Below are 18,640 nucleotides of genomic sequence, written 5' to 3' on the forward strand. Positions count from 1 at the left end.
TGGACCTGGAGCAGTTGAAGATATGAAGGGTGCAAGTAAAAGTTGAAAGAATACATGGAAAGGTCTGGTCAGGAGTATATGTAGGGCAATCTAAGGTAGTTTAGCTCCCAAGCTACACATAATGGGATTTTTTACACATTTAAGCTACATGTAACCAAACCTGTTTAACCCCTTTGATGGCTTTTTGCTACAACAAACAAGTTCTAAATCAAGTATTAGAGGCAAAATCCAACCTTAAGCAAAAACATTATCCTGAGGGACTTTCTTTGCTCAGTGTGATCAGATTGACAGTTTGAAACAATTAAGTAGCAGTCTGAGTATAAAAATGCAGCAAATTTGTTGAGTAAGAGAATTCTTGTTTGAATTTCTGCAAAATCTCCCTCTGTTTTTGTATGGGGGAGGGCTTGGTGGTGCAAGTTAATGAAAATCTGTTTTGAGAGAAAGCCTTTGCATTTGTTAAGGTGCAGACAGACATGTTAAAACTGTCCAAGCTGTTGGAGAAGTACAGCTCCTCCACAGCGGTGTGGTCCCTTGCAGGAATCAGATGAGTGCCATCAGTACCCACGGTGCCAGTGTGCCTCTGCCACCTCGCTGGTACCCCCTGGCTCCGTGGGACAGGTTGGTTTGCCACTGCTGCCTCAAATGGTCACTCTGAACAAAGTCCCTGGCTATGCCAGAGGAGATGGGTTTTCCTGTGATGTTGACAGCCAGCTGCCCCTGACTGATCTAATGTTGCTGGTTGTCTGCCATCAGAAGACCCTCAGATATTTAAACATTTGATGGCCAGCAAATTCTGCACAGATGGAAAACAAGGAAAGGTCTGGATGCATACCCCCACCTATCTATAATTCTACAGTCTTAAGATACATATTTTTCAGGGAAAATTTTCAATAATGATTACTTTTGTAAAGCATTCTCAGCCAGGAATCTTGCAATTATCAGAATAAATATAGATATGTGGAGAATCACCGTGTTTGGTTTTAGTTATTGTAATAGCTGTGGTTAAAATGTAGATCAGACTGCTGTTTTGGATCACAGTCTTAGTTCCAAAAATTGCATCATCATAGGTGGATTATATCTGCATCTTTTCAAATAGATGGCAGGGTATATTTCTGTGCTGTTTTTCCCTAAAGAAAAATTGAAAGATAAGAGGCAGGAGTTTCAAGTAACATCGCAACATTTAGTTGTCAAACTATGAATGGAAATTGCCATCATAGGGACTGTGTGTTTACTCTCCTACTTCAAAAAACCTGTGTGAAAATGTAACCAAGAAGAAAGGATTTTTTCCTTTTTTTAAATCAAATAATATCTTAGTAGATGAGCAGTGTTTCAACATAACTAAAACAAATATTAATTGAAAAGAACCCTAGAACACAGAGAGGAAGTGTGTTGCTGCTTGGTGAACAGCACTCACTGGAGCAGTACTGCAGATGATGGACTCTCCAGCAGTTCTTTTCTGGAATCAGTTCCAGAAATCTGCACCACTCCTCAGCATCATATCTGGTATCTGAGCTGCCTTTCTGAAGTTGCATCTTCCCATCATTGTTTGTTTTAAATGCACAGTGCTGCTCTCCTGCAGTTTTATGATGAAAAAATGGCAGCAGTAGGGAGATACTGTTTGTTTGTCCACCCTTTATTATAATATTTCAGCATCTGTCAGCAAGTTCCACTGCCTTAGTCAAGAGAATCTCTTTTTTGAAACAAACAGCTATGACCCTCATGACTGGACACATATCTGTAAAATTTGCAGCCAGAAAAGACCCAGTACTAGTAGAACTGTTAGAATTATTTAAGTTTCATTTGACCAGTTAATGCTGCCATTCACCTTTCCTCAACCCCATGCATGACTTTGTTAGGTTGGCCAGTCCCACTGTAGACAGCTTTCAAATGTAATCTGGTGCAAGCCAGTTTGTCATGTACCAAATTCTGTGTGGGCTTGCCAGGCTGTTGGAGTGGCTCCCACCACTGCCATCCTGAAAAGGCATGGAAACGTGTGTCTGCACAAATGCAGGAGCCTGCATTCCCAGGGTTTAAATCAGCCTGTTCTCTGACATGGTGCTTATTGCAGAGAGTCTCAGTGCAAGCCAATAATCAGCCAAAATTAGAACCTTGAGGATTCTCTGACTTGCAGGGGAGGAGTTGTGTCTAAATCTCTGTAGTTATACTGATGCATTTGTTCATACTTTGTCAGATTCAGAGATACATTTTGGACATATCATTCATAAGAAGTTTTGTCAGAGCAATGGAAGTTGTTGAAATTTTCCTATCTGTACAAATTTATCTGGTCTGGTTGCTGTTTTCATCCTATATATTGCAGGAAATTTTACTAGTGCTCAGAATAGTGAAAATTTGAAGAAAGCCTGCTCTTCCAGAAGATGTGTAATAGTCAGGATGCACTTGTGAAACTTTTGTCTCCTAAATGTGACTCATTTCTGTCACCCAGAGGGTCTAACATGAGTTTTAAACAAATATGTCCACTTTGAAAGATCTTATTGCCAAGTAATTTTCTATAAAGGCAGTGTTACTTTGTAAGGGTTAGGTTTCCTCTATTCTCCTTCCCAGTAAGGATCTTCTTTCCTGCATATCTGACCTCTCTGAGATAAGATTTCCTTTTGTCAGCATTTAATGCCATGTGAGCATTATCAGCCTTGGAATTTCACGTTGGTGGCTGTTGTCTGATGGTTATAGAATGGTCATTGCTCCAGAAGGTGCTGATCAGAAAGGATGAAAAACATGGGAAAGCCATTCAGAGTGATGGGAACCAAACCCTCAGCAGAGCAGAGGCTTAAAGGCTGTGATGGGTTAGGAAACCTTTAAGCACCTGCTTCAGCTTTGGGATGTGTGGGGGAGCAGATTCATCTCCAGAAATCTGAAATAAGGAGGTTTAACCACAGAATTACTTTTTCCTTTCCATCTGCTCCAAGATTCAAAAAATTATTTGAAACTGTGGTACAGAAGGCTGTGTAAGGGTTTATTCCATTAGCTGTTTTCTTTCTTATTCTTAAATACTGACTGCTAAGAATTTCATTTAACAAAAGTGAGCCTGTAAATTCATATTTAAGATGGTGCTATATGCTTTTCAAGAGAGTAAGTGCACTTGGCTAATCCCAAGTATTTGTACTCATTTGCAATAGTGTGTTACAAACTCAGTCCTGGGATGGATTTCAGTGCATCAGTATCTGCAGATTTTTGCTGCCAGATGTGTTTCCTGTACCTCAGTATACACTTATTGATATGTGGGACCATCAATCTGATGATAATCTGAATATTTCCAGAAGGTTTTACAGCATTTCTGCTTTCCAAGATGGTCGATAGTTTAAGTCTGGCCCTCACAGGCATGGCAGAGGAGCTTGTGAGAACATTTTGGCTGAATTTCTGATGATGTTCATGAGGTAGAGGAGCAGCAGCTGCTGTACTAGTAACAGAAAGAGAGAAAGACTAATTCCAGGGCAAGGCAGCTTTCAAAGGCAAGTGAGCATCATGTGACTGAATGTGTATAATTTAAAAGAAAAAGAAAAAAGCTAGAACTTCAGCACAGCCTGTCTCTCCAGTATATGAGAAGTGAAGCAAATGAATACGGCCTTGAATACACTTTTTAATTTTTCAACACTGTATTTTGCCAACTTTAGTTCACTCTGTTGACTGTTCAGTCAGACCGTTTTTAAATTAAAAAGGAATACATGGTTGAATTATTTATTAAACAAAAGGTGCTTCCGTGCATGCAGACTACCTGGGTTTTGAATTTCTTTTGCTGTTGGAATTTGAAGAAAGTGCATTGCTAATAAGTTAAGAGATAGAACACTATCCTTCTTCTAAAATAAGTCTCTCTGTCTCTGAGGCAGACAGTAAGATAACTTGTGTCTGTCCAGCCAGAGAGGAATGCCTGATCTTCATTCAAATTTCTAATTTTGACCTTAGTGTGAAGTTGTTCCTCCAGCTTGCTGGGCTCCATAGAGACAGAATTTGTGGTAGGGAAATGTGGTTGCAAATCAAGCCAGTCTGGATTGTCTCCTAATTTTATAGGTGCTTCTGATGGGTTAAAATATGGATTTACTGGTGGGTTGATGTGGAGGAGCTGTAAGGAAGCAGCATGCAAAAACTTTGTACATTGCTGCCATTGACCTGTGTGTCCCTGGAGGTTGCCAGTTCATCTTGGGGTGATTTTGTACAGTACCTTGTACAGTGACTTTGCTTTGCTCAGTCCCCATTCCTGCCTCTGTGCTAGTGTTCCAGATTGGTGCACAGCCAGGGTTTCTTTATTGTGGCCTGATCTTTTCTTGTCCACTTCCCCAGGAGTAAACAATCACCAGCATTTGGACTAGACTTTCTGAACTTCAAATTCCTTTGGCTGATGGCTGAAGGGAAAATATTCAGGCTGGGAAACTAGGAAGGGTCTTCCATCAGTGGTGGCACAGTGGTCTCCATAGCTTGCTGAAAAATTAGAGGGTTTTTTTACCTGGTATTGAGAAAGGAATTAATGTGCTGAATCTGAGGAAACATCTGTCCAAGAGGTTGGTATTTCTCATCACTGGTGTGGGACTTGATAACCACCTAGGATCCTAGTGAGATGCACGGCAAAAGGCTGGTCATGGCTGCAAAGAGGCTTTAGAGAAAGGCTGATGAGACCAGCCAGGGCTCTGAGGAGCTCCCAGTGACCCCAGTGTGTGGGAGGGTGAGCCTGGAGCTTCTCTGTGCAAGGAAGGCAGTGAGCAGTAGCGAGTGGCTGGGCACACCCTGGCTTTGATAGCTACAGATGGAGACCTAAAAGATTGCAGGGCCACAGTCCAACACCAGCACATGTAAAATAAGGCTCAGGATTTAGATAACTCTGTTCCAGCATACTGACGTGCGTGGCCACAGTCCAACTCCAACACATGCAAAATTAGTTTCAGGATCATTCCAGCATACTGAAGCCTATGCCTAAACCAGTTATTGCCACAAGCTCAGCTAAATCAGAGGACAGCATTCAAAATATTTTTTCTTTTTTTTTTTGACTAGAGTAGTTCAGATGAAAAAAATTATATTTTCATAGTAGAAGAGGAAAACTGGGTTATTGATAGATGAGCTCCATAGGCAGCATTTCAGAATTTTTATAGGCAAAATGCAAAACCAGCACACCCACAAATATCATTTTATGGTATCCATGTACATTAAGGCTATTTTACAAAACATGGGTATGAGTTGACCTAGTAATACATTCTGAGATACATTAGTATAAAAAAATTAATGAGTTCTTTCAGATAATATCATGTTCTCAGTATTCTCACAGTACACTGTTAAAACAATGAGAAAAAACCTATACCAAAGAGTTAAATGATCCCTTCTCAAGACTTAATGTAATGAATTTAATCAATATTTTTCCATTACAGCAAAACTCATGTAATTAACATATTTTATTTATAGAAAAAGGGTGCTAGTAAAGTAGATTCAGCAGTTTAGAGTTGCTTGTAAGTATTTATTCAAATACTGCTTTTTTTTTCTTTTTTTTTTTTTTTTGTGAAATGGATAAAGAAGTTGGAAATTATCCTCAAGTGGCTTGTACCAAAGAAGTTAAATGGGAGAAAAATTATTTACAAAAGAATTTATATTAGCTCAAAGTGGTCATTTAGTTTGAAAGGAGCACTGGAAAGTTAAAAGTAAGAAAATACAGATACTGGAAAAGCCTCTCATATCATAGTCCAAATGTTGTAACACACACCATGACATTATTCACTCTTTAGAGACTCTGTCAGCACCTCTCTAATCAGTAATCTGTAAATGGAATGAGAGTCTTTAATTCTTTCTCAATTTGTTGAGGGGCAAATTAGTAATTTAGCTGCCTCTATAGTTCTTTTTACATGCCTGATTCTTTTGTTTTTTTGTTTTTTTTTCTTTCCAGTGTCTACAGAAAGACATTCCTGGGACATTTTAAATAATTCATGCTTTTCTTTAGTAGAATGAATTTTTATAAAATCTGATGACCTGCTACTGGCACTTCTGTGCTGATTTTTCCACTTTGTGATAAAATAATAATAATAATGAAAAAAGGTTTTCTTAAACAATAGCAAGAACTTACCCAATGATACCTGATGCCCTGAGAGCTACTTATAATGAAGGCAGGTCTGTGGTTCTCTCTTGAAAAAAAAATATTTGTTTGTTTTTTGGATTTTTTTAACCCAGAAACTGAGGGTGAAACTTGACTAGTGTAATTACTAAATATTTCTATGCAAGTACTCAAGATTTTAAAAAGTATCAATGGGTTTAGAAAACTACAAGGAGAGTGGTGTTATTTTATATTTCTTAGAGTCTGAGAGAATGCATTTTTGGGAAGATGAGAAGAATTTACAGAAAAGAGATTCAACAGAGCTCTCTTCTACCCAGATTTGTCATTTTTCCTATGATTTACTGATACCATCTTGGGTTTCCTTCATAGTGTAGCCTGCACACCATACAAATGGTCCTGTTTGTCCCACAAGTGTTTTAGGAACAAGATAGAGGTGATGGTGAAGTAGCCCCTCTGGTTTGTAGGGTTGTAGAGCTCCCAACGTGGAAGAAACAGGGTAAGCATGGAAGCAAGGAGAAGGCAACATATTCATTCACAGAAGTCCAGTTAATGGTTATTTTAGTTGATTAGCTAGCAACTTCATTTTCTCCCTCATGAAATTGCCTCCACAGATCCCTACTTCTGGAGCTTAATCAGCAGTAGCAATCCATCCCAGGAGTGGGAGATCAGGAGTACTTAATTAAAGAGGGACTGTAAGGCAACTCTCCCAAATTGGATATCTGATCTAGCCTTGGCATCAGGAGAGCAATGCTAGGTAAAAGTGTTTATCAAGCTCCATGTAGCCTCTCTGCAAATCTCAGAGATGGGAATATGATGCAGACAGCTTGTAGAAGCTGCTATAACCTGAGTAGTATGGGTTTTAAGGCCATCTGGTACCTGAACACCTGCCTACAAATAACACATACACATCCAAAAGATGGTCCAGTTGGATAGCCTCTGTGCTTAGATTCCCCACTGGAATTCTGTCCAAAAGCAGTACACAATCTTTATGAAGTTTGGAAAGACTTTGTTCTCCCTGGTCAGTAATCAAGTGTCCATTTCAAATTCAGATGGCAGGATCAAAGAGAACCCAGGTGAGTCAAGGGTTTGGGTAAGAAAACTGCTGAAAATCACAGGGTACTGTTCACACCAACTTTTGGTAAAACTCCAGAATATTCTAAGCTTGTTTTAAGAAAGGGAGGGGGAAACCATGTGAAGTATGTCATATGAAAGGTTTGGGAGATAACCTTGCTATCAGAAGCATAATTGGACACCAAAGTAGATTTTGAGGATTGATGGCAAAGACCATTGGCAAAAACCAAGGAAAGATCCATGAATATGTATTTAAGCCCAATTTTGCTGGTCCAAAAGGTGCAAAAGCTGCTTTGCTTGTGAAGACACACATAATGGAGAGAGGAGTACAACAGGGTGTACTGGCAGCTCAGGTGCCCTTCTGAAGGAAGCAAGAATTAGCACCAGCTAGATAAATGACATCCTGATAAATGGCAAAGTACATTCACTTCTAAAGCTTCCTCTTTTCCTGTGGAAAGATTACACAAGTCTAGTGGAATTTCATGACAAACATCAGACAAACTAGGTGATTTGGGATGGGAAGTGCTTTCAGCTATACAGTCAGGCTAAGGAAGCGGGATTTCAAGGTCATGGTTTTGGAGTGGCAGATCTGAAAAACCAGTGAAGGAGTTGGATGGTAGAAGAGTTTTGCATGTTAAGGGCTTTGGAGAGAAGATTTTGTATTCTGCAATTTTGAAACAAACTGCCAAAACTGGTGTTGGGGCAATAATGTAGCATGAAACAATGTAGTGATCCATGGCCATTTGCCTCTAGCCAGGTCTCATTAGGTAGCTAGAGGTTCCAGGAGCTCGTAGTAACATCAAAAAAGTGAAGGCTTTAGCCAAAAACAAGCACTCCATGACTCTGCTATGTGTATTTCTGATGTCCCTTGAATTAATTGAAGGACTGTGCACAGGTCTGACTGAATAAATTGAAACTTTTAACTTTTGATTACACCATTTGTGCAGGTGTGTGTGGTTTTTAGAATGGCCATAAGTCACAGACACTGGAAGAGGGTGAAGAAGTTTGACATGCCTGTGTGTACTTATATTTTTTTTAAATCTTCATCACTCTTTTAAGTTTTATTCCAATTCAGTTTTATCAAAACTAATATTGTAACAATAGGGTGAAGTCCTGACTCAAATGTAAGAGTTGAAGTTACATTGAACTCACTAGGGCTGGAGAGGTGCAGTAGTGAGATTAAAATTTGAACCTTACTTCTTCTCATTTTGAGCTAAGAATAGGTGTGATGGTTTGCAGGATAATGATATTTAACTGTAATTTTCTTGAGGCATGAATGGCATTCCATTGATTTTATACAGCTGAACTTGGTACTGCTGATTAATAAAACAATAAATACAGAAAATGAACTATTTTGTGTTTTATTAACAATTTGCATTTCTTATAGTATTTCATTTTCAATAAGTATAAAATCATACCCTTGAATGGTGAGATGTAATTGCTGATCATGTATCTCTTTGTTCCAGACACTTTTATAAAAGTGTATGTATTATGTATGATGTGACCTTCAAATGCCATGAATGCTTTGTGCAATAAACTGTCAATATTTGTGGCTATAAGGTACTAGATGACTTTTACAATAATTGGAACAGCTTTATTAAAAGCTTGGATCACTCAGCTGGTTAAAGAGAAAGACACAGGCCAGTGTTCATCTGGGAGTTTCCTTCTGCCAACTGCTAAATGAAAGATGTTGTAAGGTGCTTAAGATGTCTCCTTTCTTAAAATAAAACCCAAAACAAAACAGTTAAAGAGGTCTCACACTAAAAATATTCTCTCAAAAAATATTTTTTCTTCACCATGCTCAGTTTTTGGTCAAAACTCTGAGCTCTGTCAGCTAATGGCAAGTAAACAACTCTATGTTTTAAGTGCTAAATCTGAGTTTCTATGTCTTTCAGTCACACGATTCTTCAAAGAAATGAAACAGCTAAAATGATGTACTCAGAAACTGTGTTTGATCTCTGATTATCTTAAAAGGTTTTAAAATTTTAGAAAAAATTGAGAAGTAAGACTGCTAAGAACTACAGGAAAAAAACCTCTGTAGGGAATTTGATTGGAATGAAAAGAAGAGGATAAGAAAACATTTTGTGATTAACAAAATCTTAATTTTGTTGAAGTGTTCCATCAATCTCTCTCTGTGCTATATATACAGATTTTTCATGTGTCTCAGAGTACCACAATGAACAGCATTAAGCTATAACCAGCACTGCACACATGCAGTATTGCCATGAAAGTGTTTTCAACCCATGGGGTGTGAAAACCACCAATCTTCCAGTGAGTGGTGTTCCAGAAGTGGGCTTGAGGTGTGCGTGCATCACCAGTTACTAGGAAATTCCTTACAATATTTTGTCTCTCTTCCTGTTGAGCTTGAAACAGCACCCAGCTCCTCCCCTGCAGGCCAAGGTGCTGGCTGTGGCTGCCTTTTGGTCACTTCTACAAGCTGCAATCTTTCCTTGTACAAACGGTTCTGGGCCTTTTGCTTCAGTTTAATTTAGATTGTGTTTTAAGTTTTAACTCTGCCAGTGACTAATTGCTAACAGAGGCAGGGCAGTTTGTGCATTTGTTTGTGTGGTTCAGAGGACTAAGAGGCAATTCTCATGTTAGACATGGTATCTTTTTATTTACCAGTGGAACCTTTGTATAATCTTTATTTCTAATAATACAAACAATGTGAATGCTGCTTTCTCACTAGTAGGCCTCCTTTCCAATTCTCTTCTAAAATAGCTCTGTGTTTAAACAAATTCTCTGCCAATCCATAGAAACAGTTTAAGATTCCCTTATATGGCCATTATAAAACCTAAATCCTTGATGAAACAATAGAGACAGCAAGTTGTTCCTGACCTAAGACATTAGCAACTCTTTCCGGAGGCCTAAAATATAACTGTAATATTTAGTAATATTAGAAACTTTCATTTTAAACCATGAACTTCACTAGCAAAAAAGTGTAGTGACATCCACTAATAGGGTTCTAATTTCAAATTATGAGCACAGGGCCAGATTCTGCTCTCATTTACATGGGATGATACTAATTGAAGCTACTTCAGGTAGGTAGAAAAATATGATTAATTATATCCCTAATTATATTCCTATTTTCCACTATTTTCAGTATTATTAAGGCTTTCTCTTAGGAATAGGCAAGAAATGTAAAGCATGTTTTCCCAGAAACTTGGCATATTCTATGTTGCTTCCCAGGGAATGAGGTGGCTGAGTTCAGGCATACTTGCAAGGAGCTGACAGCAGTGACAGGATTAACACACTAAATATCTTCTGACTCCTTTCTTGACATTGGATTTCCTGCCACAGAATGGGCTAATCTGAGTGGTTTATGGGTCATCAAAAAATAGCTGTGGTCACTACCACTTCTGGTTGCACCAAGTTTCATTAACAGGCAGATTTAAAGAACTACAAATATTCTGAATTTCAGAAATCTATGAAAACCTGGGATTATGCGCAGCTTTAAAGGCTTCTGGCCACATTTTCAAAGTGTTCTTTAATAGTGTTGAAAATTGTGCAAGACCAAACACATACTTGTAAGACTGATTACCTATTTTGTGAGTTGATTACCTTTTCCATGTGATTGCCTGTTTTTGGCTAATTTGGCAAACCTTATGTTGACAAATTCCAACTGACTTCACTGATGATTTAGCCTTCATGAGGGCTTCAATTTAGCTCTTTTGAACATGAAAGCACCTCTTTGTGAATCCCTGCACCTTCACATACCCACAGCAAATAAGTACTCTGGTGAAATTTGTGGCACATGTAAGTAGATGTTCCTTTCAGAATTTGATTGCTATCATGACTGAAGTCAGTGCTGCTGCCTAACCAAGTGAAAACAGTTTTCTTTTTACAAAAGCAGATTTCTCCTTACAAACAGATTTCTTTTTACAAAAGCAATCCACCCTTTTCTAATAATGTTTATGGGCTCATTCCAGACAGGTGGACCAGTCATACAGAGTATATATGGAAATGTCAAAGAATTTATTTCCTTTTTCTCTTCATATGACTGCCTAGATAGATTCTGCTTTGAGCACAGAGACTCACTGTCCATCTAAGTTTGTCTTCTCTTTTCTGGCAACATCCACTGAAGCTGGCATTTCTCCTCTGTGGCATCTGTATCTGTGTGCTGAGGGCACTGCTGGCCATGGCCATGGCTCATTTCTGGCTAGACCATTTCTGATAACCAGCAGTAAGATATTGACTGGAAAAAAAAGGATTCACTGGTGTCTTTCTCACTTTCTTTTAACCTTCTACTGTAGAAGTTCTCCTGGCTCCAGAACTGTTTGTTGGGATTATCTGTCTCTGTGGAAACTTTCTGCCTATGGCAGTGGTGTGGAACCAGCCTGATCTCCCTGCTAGATCAGGAGTGGTGGCTTTTAGGTCCTTCTCTCCTGAGAGCTGGGCATCTGTCTGAAGGAGGGCAATCCCTCAAATACTGATCTTATGGACTGGTTTATTTTTATGTCAGTCTGCATGCCAAATCAATTTGCTCACATTTTGGCCAAACTGGCTCTTTGGTTATGCAGTTAATCTCCACCTTCTGATATAGATGTTGAAGTGACCTTTCTTTCCTGGCATTTACCCCATAAGAACATGGGCACAGTCACATTAAGTGCAGTTGAGGCATGGTGTGCAAGAGATGTCCCTGTCATACCTCTCAGAAGCTGCTCTGTGGCTGAATTCCTCTGTCCTGTGTCAGGGAGTGCTCTCTGCCTGCCCAGCAGGTACAGCACACAGAGCAGCTGGGGACTCTCAGCTGTTCCTTGTCCTTAGACTGGCCCAAAAACCAGTTTCATATTTAGAACTGAATGTTGCTTTTTACATTTCTGTCCAGGACTTTTGCTGTGAACAGACACTTATAAAGTGAAAGGAAAGCTCAGCGAAAGTTCAGCGGGAAGGCTGGGAAGTCTCACATCATAGCATGTACATCTATATCATACTTTAGTCTTTTATTTCCTGCACTTTAATCAGGAAAGGTTGGGATGGGCAGGAAGATATTCAGGATGCCGACCTGCCTATAATGGAAATGGATGGTAAAAAAGCAGTGTAATCCCACGTGCATCAAGTGCACATCCTATAGACCACATAAATCAGGGAACCACAATGGCTGGAAGATAAGTAACTGTTGTCTTTCCTTCCTGATATTTTATCCTCAGAATTGAGAAGCCCCCTAAACCATAGCTAAAATTCTGAGTAAATCATAAATTAATTTGTGGAGGCCAATCCCAGTTCTGCAGATCTGCAAAACTACTTTTTGCTATATTTTTGCACAATTTAACGGAGCTGAGACTTTCTGCTTGTGAAGGAGCTTTCAATAACAGGAGAAGGGGAACATCAGAGGTGCAGAATACATGATTATTGGTAAAGATGAAGATTTTTCATTCCCCACATATTCTGATGTTGGCGTAGTCTGTATTCTTCAGTTTGCTTCTTTTTTCTTGTCAGTCTCTTCTTTTTTCACCCTTAGTTTCCACAGATCACTTCTAAGAGACTCAATATAAGAAAACCTCAGTAGCAGAGTCAGTGCGACTTAAACACATTTAAAAGTTAAGCACATTTTAAACTTAAGTGCTTTGACAAAGAGGTACAATGTGGCAAAATGGGGCCCTGGTAAGAAGCTGGGTTAGCATTTGATGGGGAGAGTCGGCAGCCTTGAACATCTCTTTTCATTGTTGGGAATAAAAGAGCTTGGATGTAAAGCTGCTCATTCAGGTAGCGATGGCCTCCAGCGCTTCGGTGGGCTTTGTAGGCAGGGGAATTCAAAAGAAAACCCCTCAGCCCAGCTTTAAAGTCTTAGGAATGCTTTCACTGTGGGAAGAAAAATTCTTCAAGGTAAGGCCCCTGTTGGAGTAAAGCCTTTGGAGCTATCTACTGTATGTCTACTTAAATCTAAAAGAGAACTCTTCAGACCACCCACATCTTTCTTTGCTTCATTGTTGTTTTCAGTTTGCTTTTTCAGAGGGATTAGTGCTAGAGTAAACTCCATCGTCTTGCTCCCTTGAAAAAATTCAATTTTGTGCAAAGTGAAAATTAGACTCTTAAATCTGCAAAGAGAGCTGTTCATCTTACAAATTTATTCTTTTTTATTGGGCCACACATATTCTAGATAGAAAGATAAAAGGCAAATGGATAACAGGCCATCATTTAGAGTGACATGTAGCAAAACATAGCTAGTAGACTTATTCTGTAAATTCCTCCTGAGTGGCTTGTTAACTTTATCTATATATTTATCTATAATGCTCATATAGTATTTATTGAAAATCAAAATAAAATCCTGCAATTTATCATCATGCATTCTGTGTTTTGCACTTCAGAAAAAATCTTTTTGCACTCAGGAATTCTTTTTTTTTTCTTTCCCAAAGAAGCTTAAGCCATAATTATATACAACTTTTGAGGAGTAAAAACAGAGAAAATCTAAACTCTTTAGGGATATTGGAATTATAGGCTAGCACCTATATATGTTTTCCTCGACTCACAAAGACAAAATAGACTCCTATAGCATGCAACTTTATGTACTTGAGGATAATTCAAAATGACATTTACTGACTTTCTAACTTAAATATTATGCTTTAACTCTACAGTCTGAGAACAGTCAGAAAATGTTAAACAAGAATGGGATGTGAAAACTATCAGATTTACATTTTGAAAAGCAGTAATAGCTTGATTACATATATGACTGAGATAAGCATATATATATATATATGTACATATATATATATATATGTATTTAATAGCTCTGTCATCTCCTTTTTTCAGCTTTAAATAAAATAGTTTAGAGGAACCATTTCATAATACATCCTGAAATGCCTGTTAGTGTTACCTTTTCCAGAAACATGGTATTTGGGTCTCTGCTACTGTGAGAATAAATTTTATTAGAGCCAAATATTTAAGTCTTTCTTATGTCCCATTACTTCCTTTTAAAAGGCAATGCTGTGTAAACTGCACTATGTTTCCTGACAGCTTTAGTTACATATCAAATGGGTAAAGACAGAACATTTTTAGTCAGTGGTTTATGGTTGAAATAATCAAGACTCTGCATGCAGGTTTTAACTCTGTGCTCCCCACCTGGATGTAACCCAGATAGCTCAGCTCTGCACAGGGTGTGATGCTGTGTCCATGTGTCCTGCTCCTGACGTGCCAGGAGTGTCAATCTGGGTCACAGCCTCAACATTTGCCATGGTTTTGGTGACATCATGCATTGGTGCTTATAGTGATACTGAATTGATGCTTACAGTGATATTACATGACCCTCTATGTACAAGATGATGGATGAGCCTTGTGTGATTTGAATAATGACTTTTTTTTAATGCCCTACTTTTTTTTTCTTTTTGCAATTTTTATGTCAGTCTTTTGTAAGTTATTTTATTCCTTGCCTGCTTGGATAAAAGCAGTTCATTCAAGATGGCTGAAATGACCGTTTCTTTATACCAGGAGAGAGAAGAGGTGTTCTGGAGTCTCACCCATTGTGTTATGATGCAAAGAATAAGTGTAGCTGTGAACTCTGAAGGAGGAAATGCAGGAGCTGCAGCTGAGAGGGAGATGGAATTCCCCCTCATGTGACCAGTTTTGTCATTGTTTTTCACATGATATTAGGGCACTCTCTGGGTTGCCTGTTGTAATTCCATTGCTGAGATGTTGCAGAGGAAGTTGGTTAGCTTTGCATGTAGACCTTGTCAGTGCTGTTGGACCCCCTGTCACTGCAATTCTCTTGTTTTGAGAGGTTTTATTATACCGGCGCAAACTTTTTCCCTCTAAAAGCCTACAGGTCTTCACAATACTTGTAAATTAAATAGATTCAACAAAACAACAATCTCAAACTTTTGGAGAAAAAATTAATAGGAACTAAGCAAAAGAAGAAATCAAACCAGCTGCTGACACAGCTGTTTCTTTTCTTGTATAATTCAGTATATAAAGGTACCATATGCTGCTTAAAATCATGATGGGAAAGATGAAATAATTTAAGACAATAACAAGAAAATACATGAATTGTCAGCATTCTGTCAGATTTAAAGAATGAAACAGACAGGTGTAGTATTGACATGTTTAACTTTGTGTTGTGTTAGCAGTTTTAGTGAGAACAACTCCTGACATGTGCTGAAGTGATGTGAGAATATTTCTGTGTTGCAGACATTGGAGAAGAAGCTGGGAGATCTGTAGGAGTCCAGCAGCCAGCTTTACTGAGAGACAGAAGCCTTGGTTCTGCCATGAAAGACTGCCCATATTGTGGAAAAACTTTCAGAACATCCCACCACTTAAAGGTCCACTTGAGAATACACACAGGTGAGAGGAACACGTGAGCGCTGTGGGCACAAGCCTCGTGTGCGTGGGGTTAACACAAATTGTGCCTAGGAGCCTGAATTCCCACTGCAGATTTGGACTTATTAGTTGGAGAAAGTCTTTTGAGAAAGATGTATGACAGTCTTAAATAAAAGCACAAGGAATGTGTTGTTGGATAAAGACCACTTTAATAGAATCATCTTTTCCCAGTTGAGGTTATTTCTGTCTCCTTCCCTGCTTCATCACTGTTTCCTTCAATTACCCTTGTCCTTCAATAGGCATAAGCCTATTGGTTTCAGACTTAGTTATACTAACTGCTTCAAAGGCCTTCCTTAGCATCTGCTTAGGGATTCTCTATGTTTTCCTCAGTTACTATTTTTGTTCCTTTTAGCATGCTCATTTTTAACCTCTCACTGTTCATAGGAATGCATCAGCTTCACAGATCTGCTTTTTTTCTCCCCACTAGAACTCACATGAATTAGTACTTGTAAGTGATAAAACTTATCGTGCTTTGCACCATGGTAAAATTTCCCATATTTTATTTCAGTAACAATCCCAGCATTTTACCCTACAGAGATTTGCTGCTGGGCTGGGTACTCACTTTCTTTTGGTATTTCTCTCACTGGGAGGACTACTGTCAATACTAGATATTTCTAGCCACTCCATCCAAATTTTAATACTTCATTTGCTTGAAAGTAGCTACATGCATGGCAAGGTCCATGTAGAGACACAGTATGTGTTTAAGAAGACTTTATCCATAATTAAATTCTGACATAAAATGTTGTAATCCTCAGGTCCTGTTGACATCATCTGAAACTCTGTATATGGTCAATAGGATCCTATTTTCTTCCCAGTGTTAATTGCCATGTTAGGCTTTGGGAGAGTATTTAAAACTTGAGATTTGGGATAGTTCTTTTTGGAAACAGACATAATAGACCCCATAATTTTAATTTTCTTTTTCAACTATTTTAATTGAATTTCAGAATTTTACTGCTACTTTCCTAATAGGAAGGTAAAACAATTGCATGAAGAAATACATTCCAGTTATACCTCCTGCTTGAAAATCTTCACTTTTAGTTTTTATTTCACTGAAGTACCAGATAAGCAATGTTTCCCTCCCTTCCCAAAATCAGCAGTGATGTTTCTCCTATGTGCGTGCATAATACTTAATGTTGGGTTTGTGAATGTGAGACCTGATTTTGAAAAATAGAAAATTAAAATTATTTAAAGGAAAAAATATCATTTTCAAAATGGGAAAATTTGTTCACTGTATTTCTGTTCTTTCTTTTTTGCATTGTGAAGTAGAAGTGTACCACACTGAAATTTAAAATTTGGCACTCTAATGTAGTTTTGTCTGATTGGATTGCAAACTCTTTAGGGCAGGAATATTCTTCTCTGTGTGTTGAGCTTGGGGGGGGTGGAGAAGAAACCTGGTGAGAATCCTATTTGTGTGGTCTCCAATGCAGTAAAAGTAAAGAAATTGTATTTATTTTATTGGAAAATAATCTTGTAACTCTGAAGTTTAAAGAGTTTAACATTTTTAGTATTTAAGAGGCAAAAAAAAAATTCTTCAAAGTAGCATGGGGTTACCCATCTCTTCATTTTGTTTTATTATATAGTGAGCACTTTGTTCTTATGTTAAACATGGCAGTGATTATACACTTGGTATTTGTGCCTTAGAACTAATGGAAAGTAAATTAATTACAATGGAAATATTCCATTAAAATTGCATATTAATACAGACTAAAGAAAATTAAAACATGAAAAAAATAAACTGTATAATATAAAAAAAAAATTTTAAAGAAACTATGGAAACAACATTTACAATGTATTTAAAAATCATTATAATTTTAAAATAGGTGAAGATCAATTTCCATTAGGTTGAGAACAAAGTATTTGTAAATAATGACAAGAGTATGTTTAAGTGAAGCAATGTTTTACATATTGGAAAGAATCCTAATAAATAATATAAAAATGTAAATTGGCAAATTAGTAGAGTTATTAATAAAAATTAAGTTGCTTTGCAGTAAGTGGAAATGATGCAATAGATACCAGTTACTAAACAAATATTGGTTCACTCATACTTCTCAGGGACAGTTTCCTGCCTTTTATGTCACACTCTGTCTTTATTATATGCCTGGATCATATAACTGACTGATAAAAAACACTTTACTGTATTTCTCCACTACATTAACTCAATTACTGTTCTTGTTCTCACAGCACCTGTTTGTTAGAGATGAGCTCAAGCAGCTCAGCAGAAGTCGGGTTCCTTCGAACATCTGTGTGTTTGGAGGCACACGACTGGCTTGGTTTGGTGCTCATGCCAAGAGCAGACCCAAAGCCTGATCCAGCCAGGAGGTGCTTCTGTGGCAACTGGCCCAAAAAAGCTGCAGAAGCAGCTTAGTCTTGCACAAGAGGAGGAAGCTGTGCTCTGTTTTTGAAGAATTAGCCAGTGGCTTGGGTTGCTTCTTTTTTTCTGTTGGATGTTTCATGGTTGCAACTTACTCCACACTGAGCCCTGGTTTCTGTGTAGTTTGCTATCACATAATAAGCCTGTGAAGGTGAAAAAAAAAACCAACCAAAAAACAAATCAAAGTTTTATTTAGCAGACTCAGTTTTGACAGGATTTTTCTTATCTAGCTCAGGGATATTCAGGCAGAAAGAGCTTTAAGGGGAAGATAGTAAGATCAGATTTCTGATTGTTCCCATGTGGTAAGAGGAAAAGGCCATAATTATGTGAAAACATTTTCTCCTCTTTCTTGCTCTAAAAACAGTTAATGGGTGAGACAATTCCCTGGGAGAGCCCTGAATGGAGAGTGGAATGATTTTAAGGCCGAAATACTTGGGAGCCTTGGGTCTTAGAGGACAGGCAGAGCTCTTCATGCCCTCTTAGATGAGCTCTTGATGCTGAGCAGTGGCCAGAGATGGGCTGTGCTGCCCTCCCAGCTCACACAAACCCTCTGGGAGGAGAGGCAGGGGCAGGGGCAGAGTGTGGCTGTGCACAGCAGTGCCTGGCTGGCAGGTGGGGGGCCTGCCCACTTTGGGAGCCAGCCTCCTTGGTATAAAATACATAACAGCTTCTCATACAGCTGAGAAGGTCACAACACAGAAATCTCAGAGATGCCCAGTTTTTGTAAAAAAGAAGATCATCTGAGTATCTCAGACCTATAATGAGCCATATAAAGGTGCTTCTAGAGTTGTCATTTTGCCCCACTGGAGGCAGCAACTTAAGGTCCCTTCATTCAAGGAGCTGAG

The 18,640-nt window shown here is 38.4% G+C and overlaps 1 protein-coding gene across 9 annotated transcripts in view; it reads left to right on the top strand.

Annotated features, from left to right (window-relative positions):
• The window catches only part of ZNF536 (zinc finger protein 536), a 344,004-nt gene that overhangs the window by 198,570 nt on the left and 126,794 nt on the right, over positions 1–18,640 (top strand). For all 9 annotated transcript variants that reach the window (XM_030955954.1, XM_030955961.1, XM_030955955.1 and 6 more), the window contains one exon: positions 15,236–15,388. In XM_030955954.1, the coding sequence (XP_030811814.1) occupies positions 15,236–15,388 (153 nt within the window). The remainder of the gene's footprint in view (positions 1–15,235; positions 15,389–18,640) is intronic.

This window comes from Camarhynchus parvulus, chromosome 11 (assembly GCF_901933205.1).
Source record: "Camarhynchus parvulus chromosome 11, STF_HiC, whole genome shotgun sequence".
In the NCBI taxonomy this organism is placed as follows: Eukaryota; Metazoa; Chordata; class Aves; order Passeriformes; family Thraupidae; genus Camarhynchus; species Camarhynchus parvulus.